Below are 24,865 nucleotides of genomic sequence, written 5' to 3'. Positions count from 1 at the left end.
GGCCGCCATGATTTCTAAATATCGGCATCGGCCAGAGAAAAACCCATATCGGTCGACCTCTAGTCGTGTGGGGTAGGTTCATGGCGCTAGGTCGTGTCGGGGTGTCCAGGAAGTGATGTAATTGTGCCGCTCTCAAGAAGTCTAGTCTGTAGTAGCCAGTCGGGTCTGTCAGTTCCACAGTCGTTCTCCACCGTCCAGCTACGCTGAAATGGGAGGCAAGGGATATCCCTGATTCCTTCAAAGCATGGAATGTTATGTCACGAGTGCCCGGAGTAAAGCGGGGGCTGTCCAAAATTGGACAGAGTGGCGAATTGCAGGAGAATAAGGGGCTCTCTCTATTTTTAAACAATTTTTGTCTGGCAAAGAAAAGTTTTCTCCTGGCCGTCTCGTGCTGTAGCTGATTGACCACCCTGGTTTGTAGCCTGAGTTGGGCAGCCCCAACAGGAGAGGGGTCTGACATGTAACCCTGTTTAGAGAAGTACAGATCCCGCATTGCCCCGTCTAGTGCGGCTGCTTAATTTAGCCTTCAGCCTGTTAATACAGGAGGTCAGAATTAGGCATGCGTGGAATTTAAAAGTTTTCGATACTATGTCTGGGATGCAAATCCATCATTCTCTAAGAAATAGGTTCTCCAACTGTTACCAAGCTCCGTCATCCTCCGATAACAGGGTGAGCTAGAAGGGATTCAGGCACCACATACGGGGTGGTTTGTCCAATGGGACGGAAAGGCTAATCCAATATGGACTATGGTCAGAGAGTAGTCTAGGGGAGAACTCGGCTCTCAGTAGTCTTGGGGCAAGGGTATTGGAGATGAGTATGAAATCTATGCAGTGTTTTACGTGGCTGAGAAACATGAGTATGCTCCATCGAGCAGGAACTTAAGATGCCAGGTGTCAGTGAGATTAAGACCCCTTTCACACTGGGGCGTTTTTCAGGCGCTTTAGCGTTAAAAAAAGCAAATGGAAAACGCCTGAAAGAAGCCTCATCTGCAATGCCAATGTGAAAGCCCGAGTGCTTTCACACTGAGACCCCTTTCACACTATGGTGTTTATCAGGCGCTTTAGCGTTAAAATAAGTGCCTGTAAAGTGCCTGAAAGAAGCCTCAACTGCAATCCCAATGTGAAAGCCCGAGTGCTTTCACACTGAGGCGCTGCACTGGCAGGGCATCAAAAAAAGTCCTGCAAGCAGCTTCTTTTCAGCGCTTTTGGAGCAATGGATAAACCGCTCCTAAAGCGCCCCTTCCCCTCCCCACCCTGCATCTTCCCAAACTGATGCAGGTATGTACCAAAAACCAAAAGTAAATGACAACCGGGAGCATGTAAATGCAAAATATCCTGTTGCTGTGTGAAAAATCTGCAGTGATCGGTCTGCCTGCATGGTGTGGGTGACAGGAGGCCCACAAATAAAGAGCAACAGGCTCTTCTTGTACTGTGAACGAGAAGTACAGTGTGGGGTCAATGGGAGCCAAAGCACTGCAGTCACACCATAGAAAGATGTATGCTCCTGTTTCTGGGGGGCAAAAAATTCACTGTGTTATGCACGTGGGGTGTAGGACTAGTGCTACGCAATTATAGTCTCCAATGTATGTTTAGGGCTGACCAGTCAATAGAAGGCCTTGAGTTTAGGAGACCCTCTTTGCAAGTTGCAGTTAGGATTAAAGCATGGGAAGGCAAAGGGGGGTCTCAGAAAATCCAAGGGGTGAGGAGCAACACAGTGTGTGCTGTGGGCAGCCAAGGGGGAACAATAAGAAGGTAACATACCAGGATTCAATGCCTTTGCGGACTCCCATGGTGGTGCATAATGTGTGGGTGGTGGCGACCAGCGATTGGTAGAGCCGATGGACTTGTTTAGCCAGGTCATTCCGCTGCTCTTCTGGAGGGTTCTGGGCACTCCAGCCAGGATAGGACTTCCTCAGGATTCTCAAAGAAGAACACTCAGCCATCTCTCTTGACCCGAAGATGAGCTGGAAATAGCATAGAGTATTTAAGATGTTGTATCCGGAGCCTCCTCTTCGCCTCCATGAAGCCCTGGCGGCGGCGATGCACCTCAGCAGAGAAGTCAGGGAAGAGTTTCCAAGGTGGATGTTACCTTTTTCCCTAACCATGAGCAGCACTGCATCTCTGTCTTTATAGTTCAAATAGTTTGCTATGAACGTGTAGAGGGGAGGAGGTTTGACAGGCATACAGTGGGCCCTCTCCACTGCTAGGGTGAGGGAGAAGGCCTCGCGGCCATAGGTGTCAACAAGAAGTTGCTCCAGGAAGGTGGTGGGATCTTTTCCCTCAGCTCCCTCGGGGAGCCCCATGAATCCAGAGCCTATTCTCCATATCGTTTTGCTTGCTCAGGATCTGGTTGATATAGAGCTGCATACTACCCGAGCTGATCTGGAGTGGTGTAAGGGGTCTTCCGCTAATCCTATGCAGGTTTCGGCTGTTGTGACCTATTCTCTGAGTTTTTGGAAGTCTTGTCGTATAAGCGAGATGTCTACCTTCACCTCCTCTGTTTGGGCTGTTAAAGACATCTGGCAAAATGTGATTGCCTCGAGTATTTTTTCTGTGTCGCTGCCCAGAGCAATCCCGCTCGCTGCACGTGGTGCTGCCATCCTCCCCAGAACTTTTTCCTAGCAGTGATATTGATCTAACTTAGCCAGGGTGGCCTTTGGTGTTTTCAGCTGAGTCATACTTGTATCCGTGGCGGTCCTCACCCCCGCTGTGCTTGGCTAGTTAGACTGTCCCGGAAGGTATAGGGCTGTATGGTAAAGGGGCCTGGAGGTAATACTGCATAGCAGGCCGGGTGGAGCAAAATGGTTGTGAACCTCTGTAGCTAGGCCGAAGCCGCCGTCCCACCTGAGTGCGTTAGCCGGGTGTGGAGACTCCTCTCTGCCAGGGCTTCTGTATGGTCGGATCCATTGCTGGAGGTGTGTGGGGTCTTCCGGGGTTCCTGCTAGGCTGGTGCAGAGTTAAACCAGTATGCAATTCTTGACTGCAGGCTGGGTGTAGCAAGATGGCCACGGACCTCCAGGAATAAGCTGAAGCCTCGGTCTTTCCTGAGTGCGGCGTCCGCGTATGGGATCGCGGGGCCTCTGTGCTGTCGGAGTGTAGTGGAGCCACTTTTGCAGGTGTGCGAGGTCCTCCAGAAGTCCCGCTGGGCTAATGCAGGGTGCACTCCAGGTGCAATTGCCGTTGGTAGGCCGGACAGAGCAAGGCGGCCGTTGGCCTCCAGTACTAGGCCGAAACTGCCGTCTTTCCTGATCGCAGAGGCCGCGTTTGGGACCACCGCTCTTCTGGAGCCTCCGTGTGGATGGATAACAGTGGGGCCGTAGGTGCGGGTGTTCAGGGTCCTCAGGAGGTCCCGTTGGGCCAGTGCAGGCTGGTGTTGGAGGTCAGGATGCTTTAAAAAAGGAGTAATGGATGGAGCACAGTGCAAACACGTCCTACTCCATGCTATGCCAGACCACCCCCCCCCCCCCCTTTGTTTTAGTTGTATTTTAGTTGACTGGGTTTAGTTCTATTGTAATGCATTACTTAAGTATTTATCTAGAATTTCCAAACTCTTATAATCCTGGAGTAAAAATCTAACAATAGGGTTTATTTACTAAAGGCAAAGCCACTGCAAGTGCACTCATCGTAGATCTGAGGGGGAAATGAAAGGAGAATAAAAAACAGTATTTTTGCTTGTATGGAATTGGATAAAAGCAGAGCTTCCCTTCATTTGAGATCTTCCCCTCAGATCTACAGCGACCGCACTTCCAAGTGCACTTGCAGTACACTTGTAGCGTAGAGTGGATTTGCCTTTAGTAAATCAACTCCAATATGTTATTATTTGTGTTAAGGCTTGAATATGCATTACAGTCACAGATTTAGTCATTGTAAGATATAACCAGTGTTAATTTTGATGTCAAATTTCCATTAATTTTAGTCATAGACTAAAACTAAAATGCCATTTTAGTCAAGAGATTATCTTAATATTTTAGCCTTCTGAACTGTTTTAGTTGTATTTCAGTCGACTAAAATATTTTTACTTTCGTCAATGAAAGAATTTTCGCCAACAAAATGAATACTGTTTATATCCTCTAGTCTGTAGTGTATTGGATTTACCAGACATTTATTTATTTTTAAACTGTATGTGTGAACAGATCTTTTTTTTTATTTAGATTTTTTTTACACTTGAAAGCAGTGTTAAGTCCATTTCAAAGCTGACTTAGGCAGGCCATACACAGAGCAATTCTAAGAAATTTGCTTGATTCCCCATCAACATAGACAGTATGGATGTGGAAATCCCTCCTATCAGGCCATTGTCTTTTCCCGGCGGGGGTGGGGGGGAAGCTGTCCCCACCGGGAGAACACCGTGATAATTACTAGCGGCTGTAGTAGCTGCTAACGATAATCGCAGGTAAAAACCTTCATGCTGATTGTACCCATGTTAATCGATCAACTTGGTACACTCAGCCTGCCCATACGTGGTTTTGACCTGGAGATTTTTATAGATCGGCAACTCCTATCCTCATATTGATTAGTGGTTCCAAATTAATAATAACTACTGCAGCAGGGAACAAACACAAAAGATACTCTCAGCATCTTCCCAAATAACTGTTCCGGTTTATTATGACGCAATTGAAGGTTTTTATACACATGATTACGTAGGTATCACATTAATATTACAATTGTAGGTTTTATGGTAACAAGGGACGGTATCATAGGCAGGCTAATTCTAATCATGACTCGAAAGAATGCAAACATGTACTGAAAACATTATTCGTGCCGTGTGCACAGTGAGGACAGTGTGCAATACATACAAAATAGAATACAATTATATACAGAATTTACAAATTACAGTCTGCTCTCTTTTGTTCACTAACCATACCTCCTATCACCTTTTAACCTGGAACTCCACTGGTGGAGGTAGTCCTGGCCAAAGAGGCAAAAACTCCATTGTGTAGAATATAATAGCTGAGCAGCTTTTTCATTGCAAAATGACTTTTCATTGTGAAAAACAAATGATTGATACAACATATTTAAAGAGTACTGGCTGTACACTCCTGTAGCCAGAATGGCCTTCTAGCTTAATCTTTGGCATGCTGACATATCAGCATATGTAAACACAGACAATTCTACATAAAATGGAAGACGTGCACAAGACAAATATGGCTTCAACATGGCTAAACTACTTTTCAAATCACTATATCTATGTGTGTGTGTGTGTGTGTATATATATATATATATATATATATATATATATATATATATATATATATATATATATATATATATATATATATATATATATATTTCCCTTACAATTAAAGTAATTGAATCAAAAAAGTACCTACCCTAGACTGTGATCAGAAGAGGGAAAATAAATCAAACAGAGATTTCTTTAACCACTTTCAGACCGGACCAATTTGCTGGTCAAAGACCAGACAACTTTTTGCGATTCGGCACTGCGTCGCTTTAACTGACAATTGCGCGGTCGTGCGACGTGGCTCCCAAACAAAATTGATGTCCTTTTTTCCCCACAAATAGAGCTTTCTTTTGGTGGTATTTGATCACCCCTGCGGTTTTTATTTTTTGCGCTATAAACAAAAATAGAGCGACAATTTTGAAAAAAACACATTATTTTTTACTTTTTGTTATAATAAATATCCCCCAAAAATATATAAAAAAACATTTTTTCCCCTCAATTTAGGCCGATACGTATTCTTCTACATATTTTTGGTAAAAAAAATCGCAATAAGCGATTATTGATTGGTTTGCGCAAAAGTTATAGCGTTTACAAAATAGGGATAGTTTTATAGCATTTTTATTAATAATTTTTTATTATTTTTTTTTTTTACTAGTAATGGCGGCGATCTGCGATTTTTATTGTGACTGCGACATTGTCGGGGACCCATCGGACATTTTTGACACATTTTTGGGACCATTGTCATTTATACAGTAATCATTGCTATATAAATGCAGTGATTCCTGTGTAAATGACACTGGCAGTGAAAGGGTTAACCAGTGGGTGGCAGTGTAGGGGTTAAGTGTTCCTAGGGGTGTGTTACTAACTGTGGGGGGGTTGGGCTTTCATTTAGTGTACACTGATCTCTGCTCCAATCACATGGAGCAGAGATCAGCGTCACTAGTTGCTAGGCAGAATGGGAAAATGTTGTTTATACAGCATTTCCTCCATTCGGCCGCTCCGTGAGACGATCGCGGGGATGCCCGCGGCGATCGAGTCCGCGGGTCCTGCGACCGGACTCACGGGGGTCCCGACCAGCGCGGGAGCGCGCCGCCGGCGGCGCGCTCCCGATGGCACGGCGGCAACAAATATTGGACGTACATGTACGCCAATATGCCTGCCCGTGCCATTCTGTCGATGTACATCGTCGTGCGCTGGTCGGGAAGTGGTTAATTTAGAAATGTTTGCAGTGTCTGGCTTCAGTTTTAGATCCTTCCAAACTTTTAGGATCTGGAATTGGGGAGAAAACACATAAATGATTTTGTCAAAAAACCTTAAAAGGTCAGCAACATTCTCTGTGAGATCCGAAATGAGGACTTCAGCTGCTGGGAAAAATATAAGCAAGTGAGTAACACTCCCAAACAAAATTCTATAGTGAGAGAGTCCAACATGCCCTTAGGGGCTTGATAAAATATAAGAAAACATTCAGGCAAAAGTTTTCTAGTTTTTCACTCTCCCTTTTCTGCTACATTGTAGACAGTAGGGGGTGTAAAAATAAAAACCTCAAAACTTCTGGTAAGGGCTCTCCTATAAAAATTATTTCCTCTGTTACTCTCTATAGATTCTGACACTTTGTACTTACAAACTACTTCTGATAACACTTTTTTTTACAGTGGCCATTGCTCATAAAATCCTGACTTGGGCATCTGGATATATCTTTTTGTAATCTCTGGAAGGAATGTTCAGCTTTTGGTAACAGGTAAAACAAAAAGTGGTATGTTATAAAAAAAACTGGTGAACCCTAGATCTATCCCATGCTCATTTACTAAGGCAGCAATAACTGCTTGTGACTGATGACACTGGAGGGAAAAGAGTGACTGGCAGACATAAATGATCACCTTTTCCAAAGTCCTGTTTCATAAGAAGTTGCCCCCTGTGGACCACTTGTTCTTCTCATTCTGGGCTCCTTTAAAGTTGAATTATTAATCCCAGCTATACTGGGTCAGAATTAAGGTGGAATCTGTGAGTTGCACAGACCCAGCAAGTGTCCGGGACTCTAAATGCAGCATCCTTAGATTCGCCTGGTCTGCTTCTATGTGTGAATTTTAAAGTTAATATGGCTACCTCAACAAGAACCTGGAAGGCTGAAAACAGCCAATCAAATTAACTTAGCATGCTTGATTGGTTTACCTGCCAAAGTAAAAACAAACTTCTGGCCCTTCAAATGGAACCAAGAGCTCTCTATATGTCAACTTTCTTTATATAAAGGTATTCTCTTTAAAATAGCTCACAGGCGTTGCTAAAACATGGAGCTCTGCTTCTTGAGCTAGGGAAAAAGGATCCAATGACTCTAAATACAGAGTATCCTTCTGGGTGATAAACTGCATACTCAGTATAAAACCGGGAATAACTCTCCAAAAAATTAAATATCTGGGTCTTCAGGGATTGTGTCCTACACTGGGCTCAAAGCAGCTGATTCCTACCTCATCAATTTAACAAATTTGGTTTTCCTTTGTCTCCAGCCTCCTCCAATAGAGGCAAATAAGGTGGCTGGATTCAAATGTACACATTTTTCATTGTTGGATTTGTACATAAACAAAACAAATTCATATTTTGAACCTTTCATTAGACAAACATTTAGTTAGCTGTATATTTGCTGCACAGAATGTGGGACCATTAAAAATGAAATATTTGACCAAAATAATATCTGTAACTTTGTCTAATAGCACCTTTGCATAAAGCGACTGCTGTGATATATCGGGGTGAACCCTTCATCACTGGGTCCAGCTTGCATAAATATATAACAATGGCTTGTTTTCTATAACCTGTTTGTGTAAGAACTCCAGTTTCATGTTTCGAAAAGAAAACTTTTTCCTGGCAATATTCTAATAAATGATAACAATACCCTGCGGTCATGCAGAGATGTCCATAAATCCAAAATATTCTTCTGCTTATACCCACTGCACTTACAAGGAAAAGGTGCACATCATTTCACAATCCACACATTTATTTATTATTACTCTCACATCATGGACTGCATATCAAGTTATTATCAGACCTTTAGATTTCATTTTTGTAGAAAAACTTAACTTATGTAGCCCATCCATCTTGGCTTTGTTAAATATTATAGCAGCTGTATTCCAATTAACAACCTTATCTTAATCTTTTTTTTTTCTCTTAATAGGGGCTTATTGTATAAATGTAAAATTACAAAATTGTTATCTTAAACTAAACAAATCCCATCTTACAAATTTCCCCAATAACCTGGATTTTATTTCCAACAAAAGTTGTCTAAACCAGTTACAATATATCTATATTATGAATAAAATTGTTAAACTCATATCAGAAATGAATACTCAAATGAGAAACTCAATATCACACCCTAATACTAATATATATCCAGAGATAAATTTCCTTAAAGGAGGTAATTTTCCAGTATCAAAGAATATTCAATTTGTATATTACATGTTTAAATGTAACCTCATTTTACCATGTTTGGAAAACAGATTCAAAATAATTGTGATCACATTTTTTATCATTAGATGAATTAAACCGGCAGGTTTTGTTATGTTTTGTCTAAAAAACTGAAATTGGCATGGTGTCCTTCCAGCTTATCGCTGATCTCTCATTCCAGCTAAATTCTTTCATGAGAGCGCAAAGGAGGGGGTCACATCTGCATACATACCATACATAAGAGATTGAACTTAAGGCTTCCAGCATTCACAAACATACACGAATATCTCTTTAATATCACTTAATTGTTTCCCATTTGTACACAACACATGTATATCATTCTCACTTTCTTTTAACTCTCTAATATTTCTCTGGTTTGCTTATTTTGTTCTGATATCCTTTGCATGAATGAATGAATGAATGAAATACTTGTATAGCGCACATGCCAAGTATCCCATGTATTGTAATCCCATACTTCACATACCGTAGCATCTATGATTCTATGATCAGACGGGCAGCCATAGTGCTCATCCAATCTTCCCTCTCTGACATATAAAGTATTCTGTTTTAACTTAACTAATTGTAGTGCCTGACCCCAAATTCACTCCACAACTTAACATGAAAATGTTCATTTCTGTCTTGTGTTAATTGTCTCCCTTAATCCATCCTGCTCACATAGATAGCTGTTTCTCTAGCTGTTTACTCTGCATGAATCTTAGTCCCTGTGGACTTTGGTGGTAACCCAATTACCCATTGAGGATCCCTGTCCACTTTAACCATTAATCTAGGGGCTCAGTATAGGCGGAGTCGCACCTTCGGTTCATATATAGTGCTCCTCTCGCACTGTACATTTTTGAGGGTCTCCTACCCTTCATTCCCTTACTTAATGCCCAAAATGACTGGCCAGTCTTCTCTACGTGTGCCTATACCCTCTTGCCTCTAAACTACTTTATCTAGCAGATGTACTACATATACCTGTGAACAGCACTATTCTTCCCTTTCTTATCTATAACACTCTGATGGACAGTAGACAGTGACAACCTAACATATAACCACCAATCAATACAGTTCGATTAAGGAGAGTAAAATAGCTACCCTTTGTCCCAAAAATGCCTTACCTTAACCAATTTAAGACCGGGCCTCTTTTTTAGATGTGGTGTTTACAAGTTTTTTTTTTTGCTAGAAAATTACTTAGAACCCCCAAACATTATACACTTTTTTTTCTAACATCCTAGAGAATAAAATGGTGGTCGTTGCAATACTTTGTCACACCATATTTGCGCAGCGGTCTTGCAAGCACACTTTTTTTTTTAAATACACTTTTTTTGTATTAAAAAATAAGACCACAGTAAAGTTAGCCCAATTTTTTTTTGATATTGTGAAAGATAATGCTACGCCGAGTAAATTGATACCCAACATGTCACGCTTCAAAATTGCGCCCGCTCATGGAATGGCGACAAACTTTTACCCTTAAAAATCTCCATAGGCGATATTTAAAAAATTCTACCGGTTGCATGTTTTGTGCTACAGAAGAGGTCTAGGGCTAGAATTATTGCTCTCGCTCTACCGATTTTTGGCAATACCTCACATGTGTGGTTTAACCCTTTCATGACTAAGCCTATTTTTGGAATTTGGTGTTTACAAGTTAAAATCCATATTTTTTGCTAGAAAATTACTTGGAACCCCCAAACATTATATATATTTTTTTTAGCAGAGACTCTAGAGAATAAAACGGCGATTGTTGCAATATTTTATGTCACACGGTATTTGCGCAGCGGTGTTTTAAACGCAACTTTTTGGGAAAAGGGACACTTTCATGAATAAAAAAAAATAAACAGTAAAATTAGCCCAATTTTTTTGCGTAATGTGAAAGATAATGTTACGCCGAGTAAATAGATACCAAACATGTCACACTTTATAATTGCGCGCACTTGTGGATTGACGACAAAGTACGGTACCTAAAAATCTCAATAGGCGAAGCTTTAAAAAATTTTTACGGTTACCAGGTTAGCGTTACAGAGGAGGTCTAGTGCTAGAATTATTGCTCTCGCTCTGACGATTGCGGCGATACCTCACATGTGTGATTTGAACACCGCTTACATACGCGGGCGCGACTTCCGTATGCGTTTTCTTTGCTTCGCGAGCTCGCGGGGACGGCGGGCGCTTAAAATTTTTTTTTTTATATTTATTTTATTTATTTTAAAATGACTAAATTGTTTAAAAAAATAAAATAAAATTGATCACTTTTATTGCTGTCACAAGGAATGTAAACATCCCTTGTGACAGTAATAGATGGTGACAGGTACTCTTTATGGAGGGATCGGGGGTCTAAAAGACCCCCCACCCCTCCTTTACACTTCAATGTATTCAGATCGCCGAAAACGGCGATTCTGAATACCGGATATTTTTTTAAAACCGGCGCCATTGGCAGCCGAGTAAACGGGAAGTGACGTCATGACGTCGCTTCCGTATTTACGATGAGGAGACTGGAACGAAGCCGATTACGGCTTCATTCCAGTCCCTGCCCAGCAGCCGAAGGCAGCAGAATTTGAATCGGTGCTCCCGATCGAGCGGGAGCACCGGTAACAGCGGCGGGAGGGAGGGACGTCCCCTCCCGCTCCTCCGGCATAACAGCCGAGCGGCTTTTAACTGCATCGGTTGTTATGCCTGGATAGCCAATAGCCAGCTGAACAAAACGGTACCGGGATGATGCCTGCAGATGCGGGCATCATCCCAGTATACCCCCCGGAAGCCGAGTACGCACATCTGCGTACGCTCGGCGGGAAGGGGTTAAACACCATTTTTATATGCGGGATGGGGTGAGCTCAGTGGGACAGGGCACGTTTAAAAAATATGTATTTTACCTTTTATTTTTACACTGTTTTTAAAAAAAAATTGTCACTTTTATTCCTATTACAAGGAATGTAAACTTCCCTTGTAGTAGAAAAAAGCACGACAGGACCTCTTAAATATGAGATCTGGGTCAAAAAGACCTCAAATCTCATATTTGGACTTAAATGCAAAAAAAATAAAAAATTGTAATTTAAAAAAAATAACAAAAAAATTTGCCTTTAAGACGTATGGGCGGACGCGAAGTTTTTTGATGTCGCTTCCACCCTGGTATGGTATGGAGACGGGTGGGGGCTTTGTCTCTGCTGCTGCCGACGGCTCCGGTAAGTGGTGGAGGGCACTGGATCGCGGCGGTAGGAGGGGGGCCCTCTCCCGCCACCGATAAGTGATCTCGTGGCAAATCTGACACAGAGATTCCACTTTTATCTTGTAGACGACCACTGGCCGAACATGGGGATACTGGGGTTATGGCAGCTAGCTGCTGCCATAACGACGATATCCATCCCCAAAGTAGGGGCGTACATCTGCGTGCGGCTGTTGGCAAGTAGTTAAAGAAGTCTAATGAAAACGAAAGGTACTAATGTGCTCCACCTAACTACTACTAAATATCTAAAAGATATGGAAGCAGCCAGCAAAAAATAATAGTGATCTCTACACCAAAAATGTTTTAAGTAAAATGAATATATGCGGCGCTACCTAAACAATAAAACAAAATAAATAATTTACTAAAGTGCAACAACTGCAAATGAATTGCAGACTAAAAGTGCAAAGGTGAATCCACCTCACTATAGTGATGTGATGTGCAATGATAGAACAATAAATATATTACATCTAATGTAGAATAAAAAATTTATAATCATATACGTGCATAAATAATCAAAAATCATAAGTGAAACTCATTCCAAAGTACAGAATATAAAAAATGAAGATGCTAAATAAGCAATAATGTGCAAAATGCAATAATAAATGGTGATCATCAAATAAAGTCCATGCAAATAATTGGTGACCATACAGCAAAGTCCATGCAAAAAATATAAAGTGGCTTCCAATGCGTGACAATCCACTGCAAACTTCAGTGCCCAACTTGTGCACCACCAGTTTCCCCCAGCCTCTCACCTCAAATATATAGCATAAAAGCGCTGTATGTACACAGATGCTACTCCGTCCTTATCCGTCCAGCCTCAGATATATACCGCTGTACGTATACGGTTATCACTTCCCCAATTTCTCCAAATACATCCAGTTAAAATTGGTAGTACATAGGGAATGGAAGAAAGACAAGGGGGGCTCCCATGTGTAGTATCAAAACATAACTTTAATAAATCAATATCCTCACTTACATGTAAGCAGATACCAGCGAATTCGTAGCAACACGGACTTCCGGTCTCGGCCGCGACCGGAAGTGATATGTGTAACACCTAGCTCCTTCCCTGACGCGTTAAGGAGCTAGGTGTTACACATATCACTTCCGGTCGCGGCCGAGACCGGAAGTCCGTGTTGCTACGAATTCGCTGGTATCTGCTTACATGTACAGTGGTGTGAAAAAGTGTTTGCCCCCTTCCTCATTTCCTGTTCCTTTGCATGTTTGCCACACTTAAGTGTTTCGGAACATCAAACCAATTTAAACAATAGTCAAGGACAACACAAGTAAACACAAAATGCAATTTGTAAATGAAGGTGTTTATTATTAAAGGTGAAAAAAAATCCAAACCATCATGGCCCTGTGTGAAAAAGTGATTGCCCCCTAAACCTAATAACTGGTTGGGCCACCCTTAGCAGCAACAACTGCAACCAAGCGTTTGCGATAACGTGCAATGAGGCTTTTACAGCATCCTGGAGGAAGTTTGGCCCACTCATCTTTGCAGAATTGTCCTAATTCAGTTACATTAGAGGGTTTTCGAGCATGAACGGCCTTTTTAAGGTCATACCACAACATCTCAATAGGATTCAGGTCAGGACTTTGGCTAGGCCACTCCAAAGTCTTCATTTTGTTTTTCTTCAGCCATTCGGTGGTGGACTTGCTGGTGTGTTTAGGATCATTGTCCTGCTGCAGAACCCAAGTTCGTTTCAGCTTGAGTACATGAACAGATGGTCGGACATTCTCCTTCAGGATCTCTTGGTAGACAGCAGAATTCATAGTTCCTTTTATCACGGCAAGTCTTCCAGGTCCTGAAGCAGCAAAACAGCCCCAGACCATCACACTACCACCACCATATTTTACTGTTGGTATAATGTTCTTTTTATGAAATGCAGTGTTCCTTCTACGCCAGATATACTTGGACACACACCTTCCAAAGAGTTCCACTTTTGTCTCATCGGTCCACAGAATGTTGTCCCAAAAGTCTTGGGGATCATCAAGATGTGTTGTGGAGAAATTGAGACGAGCTTTGATGTTCTTTTTGCTCAGCGGTGGTTTTCTCCTTGGAACTCTGCCATGCAGGCCATTTTTGCCCAGTCTTTTCCTGATGGTGGAGGCATGAACGCTGACCTTAACTGAGGCAAGTGAGGCCTGCAGTTCCTTGGATGTTGTTGTGGGGTCTTTTGTGACCTCTTGGATGAGTCGTCGCTGCGCTCTTGGGGTAATTTTGGGCGGCCGGCCACTCCTGGGAAGGTTCACCACTGTTCCATGTCTTCGCCATTTGTGGATAATGGCTCTCACTGTGGTTCGCTGGATTCCCAAAGCTTTGGAAATGGCTTTATAACCCTTTCCAGACTGATAGATCTCAATTACTTTCTTTCTCAATTGTTCCTGAATTTCTTTGGGTCTCGGCATGATGTGTAGCTTTTAAGAATCTTCTGGTGGACCTTACTGTGTCAAGCAGCTCCTATTTAAGTGATGCCTTGATTGTGAACAGGTGTGGCAATAATCAGGCCTGGGTGTGGCTATAGAAATTGAACTCAGGTGTGGACAACCACAGTTATAGTATGTTTTAACAAGGGGGGGCAATCACTTTTTCACACAGGGCCATGATGGTTTGGATTTTTTTTCACCTTTAATAATAAACACCTTCATTTACAAATTGCATTTTGTGTTTACTTGTGTTGTCCTTGACTATTGTTTAAATTGGTTTGATGTTCCGAAACACTTAAGTGTGACAAACATGCAAAGGAACAGGAAATGAGGAAGGGGGCAAACACTTTTTCACACCACTGTAAGTGAGGATATTGATTTATTAAAGTTATGTTTTGATACTACACATGGGAGCCCCCCTTGTCTTTCTTCCATTCCCTATGTACTACCAATTTTAACTGGATGTATTTGGAGAAATTGGGGAAGTGATAACCGTATACGTACAGCGGTATATATCTGAGGCTGGACGGATAAGGACGGAGTAGCATCTGTGTACATACAGCGCTTTTATGCTATATATTTGAGGTGAGAGGCTGGGGGAAACTGGTGGTGCACAAGTTGGGCACTGAAGTTTGCAGTGGATTGTCACGCATTGGAAGCCACTTTATATTTTTTGCATGGACTTTGCTGTATGGTCACCAATTATTTGCATGGACTTTATTTGATGATCACCATTTATTATTGCATTTTGCACATTATTGCTTATTTAGCATCTTCATTTTTTATATTCTGTACTTTGGAATGAGTTTCACTTATGATTTTTGATTATTTATGCACGTATATGATTATAAATTTTTTATTCTACATTAGATGTAATATATTTATTGTTCTATCATTGCACATCACATCACTATAGTGAGGTGGATTCACCTTTGCACTTTTAGTCTGCAATTCATTTGCAGTTGTTGCACTTTAGTAAATTATTTATTTTGTTTTATTGTTTAGGTAGCGCCGCATATATTCATTTTACTTAAAACATTTTTGGTGTAGAGATCACTATTATTTTTTGCTGGCTGCTTCCATATCTTTTAGATATTTAGTAGTAGTTAGGTGGAGCACATTAGTACCTTTCGTTTTCATTAGACTTCTTTAACTACTTGCCAACAGCCGCACGCAGATGTACGCCCCTACTTTGGGGATGGATATCGTCGTTATGGCAGCAGCTAGCTGCCATAACCCCAGTATCCCCATGTTCGGCCAGTGGTCGTCTACAAGATAAAAGTGGAATCTCTGTGTCAGATTTGCCACGAGATCACTTATCGGTGGCGGGAGAGGGCCCCCCTCCTACCGCCGCGATCCAGTGCCCTCCACCACTTACCGGAGCCGTCGGCAGCAGCAGAGACAAAGCCCCCACCCGTCTCTTAGGTAGCGCCGCATATATTCATTTTACTTTTAGTTAAAGAAGTCTGATAACTCAAATGTAAGCAAAAGGCTTACCTCAGCCGGTTGATTGTCAGAAATTCCGGGGTTGTCTCAAGCTCTTCGATTCAGATACTCGGGTCACCTGTAAATCCTCCTCCTGGCTGGCTCACCACCTGACCTGGACATTTTTATAGATGGGCAACTCCTAGCCCCAAATTAATAATAACTACTGCATTAGGAAACAAACACAAAAGATACGCTCAGCATCTTTCCAAATAACTGTTCTGCTTTATTGTGATGCAATTGAAGGTTTTTATACACATGATTACGTAGGTATCACATTAATATTACAATTGTACGTTTATGGTAACAAGGGGTGTATTATAGGCAGGCTAATTCTAATCATGACGCCAAAGAATGCAAACGTACTGAAAACATTTTTATTTTTTTTAAATCAGAATTTTTTTTTATTTGTGTTGTATGTTCATTGGTACAGATACATAATATGCAGAGAATTACAGATTACAGCCAAAGAAAATGTGTTCAGTACAGACATTATATGGACAATCTTTATACTGGACCCGCTAGGCATGCCAAGAGGCCTATATGAGACACACAATGGTACAAATGAAGAAAAATAATCACAACGAACAACAGAATAACTGACAGAATCAAATACCTATAACCTCCAAATAATAGAACCATTAACTTTGTGCTTGTATACTATTTTTTTCCCAGTTGACTGGGTAGAAATCACTCTTCAAAAAGCTGTCACACCCACCAGGTTTAAAAGTGTTTACAAAACATATGTATAGATGTATTTTTTTCCCCAACCAATAAAGCATTTATTCACCTTTCACTCCACCCCCAACCACACGGCTTAATGGCCCTGTAAGAGTCTGTCATTGACTAGTTGAAGTGGTGCAAGCCCAGGTGTTTCCAGCCACACTCTCCACAGTGTATAAAATTTACGCGGTGCCTTCCTATGTTGAAATGTCAGCTTTTCCCTTATTAGCATCTGGTTGACCTGTTCCACCCATTGATGTCTAGTGGGAACCCTGGGAGTTATCCAAAGTTGTGCAATTAGTTTGCGGGCTATATATAGTAGACAAAGAATTGCTGTGTGAGCAGGAGGAGACAGCAGCTCTTCATCCAGGGCGCCCAATAGACATATCTTAGGGTCTCGCTGAATAGTGAAATCAAATACCTGAGAAATTTTGTCCAGTATTGCTTTCCAATACCGGAAAAGTTTGGGGCATTTCCAGAACATGTGCAGCAGGTCACCGTTGTCCCTGTGGCACTTCAGGCATATAGGTGTATCCTGTAAACCCCAACTATGCAAACATGCTGGTGTTTTATATGCTCCATGCAACAAGTAGAGATGTGATAGTTTTTGGGAGGCAGACACTGAGACCAGGGGGGCGGAGGCAAGGCAAAGATTCTACGTCTCCCCCTCCATAATCCCCATGTCCTCCTCCCAATTGTGTCTACACGGCAAACGAGCTGGGTCCTGAATTTTACTGAGTAGCATATTATAACACCTAGACATCATGCCTTTTTTTGTTATTCTCCATTAGGATATCTTGTATCAATGGGTGGTTTACCAATCTGAGCTCTTTATGTCTGTCCTGTGTGTGTAATGCATGGCGCAGTTGTAAGTACATGTAAATCAGTGTGTGGTACATTCAATTCTGACTGTATTTCCATAAAGGACTTAAGGGTCGGCAATACAATTGTGCAATGTATCTTATACCCAGATTCTCCCAATTCCTAAAGCCTCTAAGCTTGTATAGTTCCTTATAATTAATGTTGCGCCACAAGGGGGTATGGGATAGATATCGCTGTATCCCCAACAACCGCTTGGTGTAGGACCATAACATTTTCAAAAGGTGTATAGTTGGACCCCCGGGGTCCAGCTGTCATGTCAGAGTCCGCCGAGTCCCGAAGGACTCCACAAATTGGATCCAAGGTGTCCCCTGCCCCCCACCTGTGAGCCCTGCGAGGCAAGGTAGTAAGTTCTTGCATGTGGTATGGCCAACCCACCCTCAGCTTTGTTATACTGAAAACATTATTAGTGCCGTGTGCAGAGTGAAGACTGTGCAATACATACAAAATAGAATATGATTATATACAGAACTTACAATTTTCCTTAATAGTTTGAATCTTGGCCGGTTCCCACTGAACCAGCCAAGGTTCGAACAGTGTATGGCCTGATTTAGACTGGCTATACATTATACAATTTTCTTATTCAATTTCCTTTAGATTTACCTTCAAATATGTAGTGCAAGAGCCTACCTGATGACGTACAAATTTAAAGTGTTTAGGATTTATCTCATATTTTATTGTTTTGGGAAATCTAAAGGAAAATTGTACATGAAAATTGTATACTGCATGGCCAGCCTAACCATAGATAATGATAATTCATAAGAACATGTGCAGCTGAAATTACCATCCTACAGGCCAGGGATAGAAGAACTAATCTGTGAAAGGCAAACCATTTATTTGACACAGTGGACATTAACATGACACACAGAGTGCATTAACACAAGGCACAATAAATGGCAAAGTGTGAATGATCTTGCCACATCCTTATTGTAAGATCAAAGAAATATTAAAGTGTAATTGGAATGATAAATAAAAATAAACTGGAATAATGGGACTTCATAGGCCCCCCAAGGATGACAATGTTTGTAAAAAGATATACAACTTTTTTTTTATATTACAGGTAAAATTAGTTAAAATTGTTATGTAGTGATAGTAGGATCAATAGGAGCTTAGTCTCCCTCATGTGGTTACCATTATTGTTTGCTGGAAGATTATTTTGATGCTATTTAGATTCCTTCATGCTTGCCTTTTCATTACAACTTTTGTTTCTGTTTTGACAAATTTTTGATGATGCTTAGCTGAATGTTGAGTATTATAATATCACGGTGTCCATGATATTAGTGACTTTTTAGTATTTTTATACTAGTTGATCTACGCATAGGAGGCCTCAATTGGACCACTTTTATACTCAAAGTGAACCGTTTATCTTTAAAGTGATTGTAAAGCTTCAATTTTTTTATTAAATAAACGGTATGTCATTCTTACCTTACCTGCTCTGTGCAATGGTTTTGCACAGAGCAGACCCTATCTGCCTCTTCTGGGGTTCCACACGGGTGCTCCTGGCTCCTCCCATTTTGCAAGTGCACCCATAGAAACTTAGCCACTTTCTATGGGGACACTCATGCGGGCTCCCTCCTGAGCCCCGCTGCCTGCGCCCATAGACAGACAGTGGGGCTCAGCCCTGCCTCGCTCCCTCATCATAAGATTTGACTGACAGCAGCAGGAGGCAATGGCTGCTGCTATCAATATGTCCAGAGAGGAAGGAGAAAGCTGGGAGAGGCGCTGCTCTCATGCACAGAGCTAAATTGATATTGGGCTCAGGTACGTATAAGGGGGGCTGGGGGGGGGGGGTTGGTTTAAACTTAAAGCGGATGTTCTGCTCTTCTTCCTTCTCCCCCCTCCTCTTCTGCCATATTTGGTTGGAGCATATATTTTGGGGGGTGGGGATGGGTGCCTCATTTTGACAAGTAGCCTTAGAGCAAAAGGCCAGTACAAATGCACAACAACCCCCCCCCCCCCCCCCCCCTCAGCTCAGGACAAACCTGCAAAATGTTATTTACATAAAATTTCAATAAACAAGGATGCTTACCAATAAGTGGTTCAGTAATGCACATGTCATTCTTCATCACACTTCCTTCCTAGTGTTTCCTGCCTTCACAAACAAAGTAGAGGTGCTTTAAAAGCTCAGCAATGTCATTTATCTGGCAGTTTAAAAGGAAAAGCATGCATGACAAGCCTGCGATAACCCTAGTGGTTTAAAATGAAAAGCTATATTTATCTTAAATTCTCTTGTACAAAGTCAGCCCTTTTCTATGAGTTGTAATCTGCTGTGAAAGCATTAAAAAAAGATACGAATCCTGAATTCCAACTTAAAGCACTTGCAGTTCTGTCCAGCCAGTCCTGAGATTTACACAGCCCTGCCAGACAGGAGAGTCAGGCTGGTGACCTGAATTTTCTGTGTAGTTAAAGGCACTCTCATGGGGGACAGGTTATGGAGGGTGAATCCTTATTGGATATCACTTTTTCCTCCAGAGGATATTAAATTAGAGCTCATCACATTTCAGCAAATAAATAAATCCACTGTTTCGCCCTTAATTTACTGGGATGCACAGAAAGCTTGTATTAGAAGTCTTCTTATTTCACAAATCTCAAAAAAATAGAAGCAATTTAGAAAATGGGAAAAACCCTTGCTGATAGTATGATGCAAGCTGAAGCATTATATATAACTAATCCCAATAAAGCCACTTAAATAAAATGGATAAATAGCCAAGAAAAATATGCACAAGTAGCCATAACGAAAGCAGAGAATAAAAGTTTTTTCTTGCAGCAACCTTATTTTGAGGAGGGAGAAGGAACAGCACACATATTGGCATCTGTGGGTAAAGGCACAGTGTTCACCATCCTTTATAACTGAAATTCAAATTTCTGAACATAGGAAGACTAATAATACTCCAGAGATTTTGGAAGTGTTTCGGGCCTTCTATCAGGAGTTATAAAAGTAGGACAAGAGATCAGGAGGGGGACATGAAAAAAATGTTTGTGTCTATTAATTTGCCAAAGTTACCAGATGATGAGAGGAAGATATTGGACATTGGAAGAGCTGAGAGATGCAGCAGCCAATTTATCCAATAATAAATCTCCTGGGTTGGATGGCCTACCAGGGGAAATATATAAAACATATTGAGATGTGCTACGGCCCAATTTCCTAACAGTCTTTAATCATGCTTTCAAGGTGGGGTCTTTGCCCACTTCATTGAATGAAGCTGTGATTATCTCCAAGAAACCAAGTAAACACCACACCAGGCCTTTGATAGTATTGACCAATCATTTGATGGTATTGAGTGGGATTTCCTATTGACCTGTCCTAAAACATTTTGGAATAGGACCGAGATTCAGAAAAATGGATACAACTGCTATATAGCTCTCCAAGTGCAAGAGTACAGATTAATGGATCTACTTCACTACCCTTTTTGTTGAAGAGAGGAACAAGGCAGGGCTTTCCCTTGCCTCCCCTCCTTTTTGCACTGGCTGCAGAACCCCTGGCGGAGTGAATGCCCAGATATTGTGGGGTTTCAGAGGAGTACGGGCAAGGAAAAAAAAAAAACACACTTTGCAGACAATGCCCTAGTGTTTCTAGGGGATACATAGAACTCTTTGTCTAAAGTTATTTCACTTGATAATTTCGGTACATTCTCTGGATATAATATTAACTGGGATAAATCTGTAATAATGCCTATTAACCCTATAGATCCTATACAATTGGAGCTCCCACATCAGAACCACCAGGTGAAATATGTTCTATCATTCAAGTATCTAGGGGTGATAATTGTTAAGGATTATTTAGGCAACAAAGTAAAACCTGGAGCAAATTTCCATTGACTATGATAGGGAGAGCAAACCTGGTGAAGATGGTGTGGCTGCCCCAATTGCTATTTGTACTACACAATTATCCAGTTTGGTTGACCTCAAAATTATTAGGACAATAGATGCAACCTTTAGAGACCTCATATGGAAACATGGCAAACCAAGAATTAAACTTGGTCCCTAACTCAAGACTATGATTCATGGCAGCACAACTTCACAATTGGTGTGAATGGGAGGAGCTAGATAACCAAGACCCCATAGAGAATATAGTAATGACTCAATTTAAGCTATTACCATTACTACACCGAATAGTGTCACAAAAATTCTATGAGAAGAGAAAATTTCCAACCTTTTATTTAATTCATAAGTTATGGGAAACAATATGCTCAATTACGCATCATAAGGGTTATACAAGACATATGCCAATATGGGAGAATTATTGTTTATCTGAGTTGAATAAATTACCAGAATTCTTAGAATGGAAAAGGGCTGGGCTAACCCTTCTTTACCAGTTATTTGAAGGGGATATTTTATTGCCCTTCAGTACACTGAAAGATTGTTTCCAATTATCAAATGGTAATTTTTATCAGTATCTTCAGACTTGCCAAGCTCTAACATTCCAACTACAATATAATCCATCAGAGATCCTATTGAAAGCGACTTCTGCACGGCTCATTAAATAAGGATTAATAGAGGATCTCTACCATATATTCTATTAAATTTAGCGAAGGCAGATGGTTAGGCTAAGAGTCTCATTCATTGGCAAAAATGCCTGATGGATCTTAATGAAGATGAATGCATTCAAGCTATGGAGATCTTACCTGAAATATCTATTTCACCATCTCAGCAATTAACCCAGCTTTTTTTTCTACACAGTACTCCTTATACCCCACAAAAATTATTTTCTTGGGGAAAATACACATCGCCTTTATGTCCATGATGTTCTGTATCCGGCTCCCTTATTCATATGCTTTGGCGTTGTCCTAAGCTCCGTAGATACTGGGAGAAAGTGTTTCGGACTTTAAATACAATATCTCGGACAGAAATAATAAATACACCCAAACTATCACTATGGGTAATAATTCCAGATGAAATTCTACCTGTAAAGATGCAGACAGTGTGGACTAGATCTCTCTTTCTAGCTCGTAAACTCGTTCTACAAAAGTGGATTGCCAATACTCCACCAACCCATAAACAATGGAGTAATAAAATAAATTATATATTAAGAAAAGAAAGACTAGCATACAAACATAGAGGAGTCCCTCAAAAATGTATTAAAATATGGTACTATTGACTTGACTCGAGTAACCTACTGTATGATGGTTCATGGGGAGGAGGAGTTGGGGGGGGGGGGGGGTGATGGGGAGGAGGAGATCAATCTATAACAAATTAGGATGATGAGAATTGTACAATACAAATGGAATTGGAAATCGGTCTAGAGGTGTGTGTATGTTGTTGGTTTGTCTTGTTAGTTTACTTTGGTCTTTGGTTTTTCGTGTTTTTGTTGTCTTTGTTTGTTTGTGTTTTCATTTCTTAATATACAAAAAAAAAATATGATCATTTTTTTATGTTTATTGTATCTTCATTAAAAAATAAAATTGTATGGAATAAGCATGATAAAAATAAAAAAAAGGCTATTTGATAAAAAAAAAAAAAAGACGCTCATATTGCATAAAGAAGAAGTGTGGGGGAAGCACCCCAGGATTCATGAAAGGTGTGGACTGTGGAATGTTGGCATGTTTCATGTTCAAACCTACATATGAGCATAACAGGAAACGGTTTCAAGAGACAACAATTCTCTATGGTAAGCACAGGAGTGAACAGTCATGAATGCTTTGTTGACTGTTGGATACTATACTAGTGTTGTGAATTAATCCCTCAAGGTTTTTCCAGTCATCAGCAAAATGCAGTATCAGTAATTATTGATACATTCATCAATCTAGACTTGTTCTATCTGTTAAAATGTACTTATGCCCTGTGCTGCACTTGCTTATCTTGTCAATTCTATCAAATGTTTTCATACATACTATTACAAGGTATAAGGGTGCATTCACACTTGCGAATGCACCCTGCCTGCAATTTTATATGCGAGAACCCCAGCAGGATTTCCTGCAATTACATACAGTATCTCCCTTTTTTTTGTAAATATTTTATCTTTTCATGTGACAACACTGAAGAAATTATACTTTGCTACAATATAAAGTAGTGAGTGTACAGATTGTATAACGGTGTAAATTTGCTGTCCCCTCAAAATAACTCAACACACAGCCATTATATCTAAGCCGCTGGCAACAAAAGTGAGTACACCCCTAAGGGAAAATGTCCAAATTGAGCCCAAGTGTCAATATTTTGTGTGGCCACCATTATTTTCCAGCACTGCCTTAACCCTCTTGGGCATGGAGTTCACTAGAGCTTCACAGATTGCCACTGGAGTCCTCTTTTACTCCTCCATGATGACCTCCCGGAGCTGGTGGATGTTAGAGACCTTGCACTCCTCCACCTTCCATTTGAGGGTGCCCCAATAGAGTTTAGGTCTGGAGACATGCTTGGCCAGTCCATCACCTTTACCCTCAGCTTCTTTAGCAAGGCAGTGGTTGTCTTGGAGGTGTGTTTGGGGTCGTTATCCTGTTGGAATACTGCCCTGCGGCCCAGTCTGCGAAGGGAGGGGATCATGCTCTGCTTCAGTATGTCGCAGTACATGTTGGCATTCATGGTTCCCTCAATGAGCTGTAGCTAATGAATTGCATGACACTGGGGAGTGAAAATGGCTAATTGGGCCCAATTTGGACATTTTCAATTAGGGGTGTACTCACTTTTTTGTTGCTAGCGGTTTTGAAATTAATGGCTGTGTGTTGAGTTATTTTGAGGGGACAGCAAATTTACATGGTTATACAAGTTGTACACTCACTACTTTACATTGTAGCAAAGTGTAATTTCTTCAGTGTTGTCACATGAAAAGATATAAAATATGTGAAAGCGGCCTAAGAGGTTTTTTGTCTTCTACCACAACTACAAGCACCTCTTCTGTGAGTTTTTAGCTTATATCTGTTGCAGAAGTGCAAGGGTTCCACTTTATAAACAAGTGCAGATATTCTAATTCTGTTCACAACTTACATACAAATAAATCTGCTCCTGGCTTGTGATATAAAGTCTAACATGCAAAGGATTTACACCACAATCCTTAGGACCGTATTGATAAAAGTTCCCCACTGTGTTTTGGTTTTCATTCCCCAACATTCCCTTTTCTACATTGCTGTTTTTGTGGTCTTTTCTTCGCAACTTTGTGTTGTGTTGTTCCTTGGCTGAAACTCGATTTTAGCAGTACAACATTTGTGAAAGCTGACTTGTTTCTTATGGAATACTGCATATGATTGCCCATTACTTTCTAAAGTGTTCTCCTTTTCACCTGCTTTTTGCCTTTTTTTTTTTCCATTCAGGCTTTTGATGTGGCAGAGCGTGAGCTGGAAATACCGGCATTGCTCGACCCATACGACATGGTATCCATGAAAGTGCCAGACCGTCTAAGCATTATGACCTATGTATCTCAGTATTACAACCTTTTCCGTAATTCCAACCCAGGTCAGTGAGTAAAGTATAAATAAAACACAAAACATTTTTCTTTTTAGATTTTGTGGTGAGGGTTTAGAACAGGGGTTGACAACATCAGCACTCCAGCTGTGGTGAAACTACAAATCCTATCATGCCTCTGCCTCTAGGAGTCAT

General features: G+C 41.1%; 1 protein-coding gene across 4 annotated transcripts in view; it reads left to right on the top strand.

Annotated features, from left to right (window-relative positions):
- Positions 1–24,865, top strand: part of MICALL1 (MICAL like 1) — a 198,907-nt gene that overhangs the window by 102,574 nt on the left and 71,468 nt on the right. For all 4 annotated transcript variants that reach the window (XR_013262343.1, XR_013262342.1, XM_077452390.1 and 1 more), the window contains exon 3: positions 24,580–24,721. Coding sequence is in view for 2 of the 4 variants with exons in the window: in XM_077452390.1 (XP_077308516.1) it covers positions 24,580–24,721 (142 nt within the window). In the remaining 2 variants the exon portion in view is untranslated. The remainder of the gene's footprint in view (positions 1–24,579; positions 24,722–24,865) is intronic.

Source organism: Lithobates pipiens, unplaced genomic scaffold (assembly GCF_037356315.1).
Source record: "Lithobates pipiens isolate NorthernLeopardFrog02 unplaced genomic scaffold, aLitPip1_a1.2 Scaffold_23, whole genome shotgun sequence".
Taxonomy (NCBI): domain Eukaryota; kingdom Metazoa; phylum Chordata; class Amphibia; order Anura; family Ranidae; genus Lithobates; species Lithobates pipiens.
Note: the sequence above shows the minus strand (reverse complement) of the source record. Positions and strands in the feature narration are given on the sequence as shown.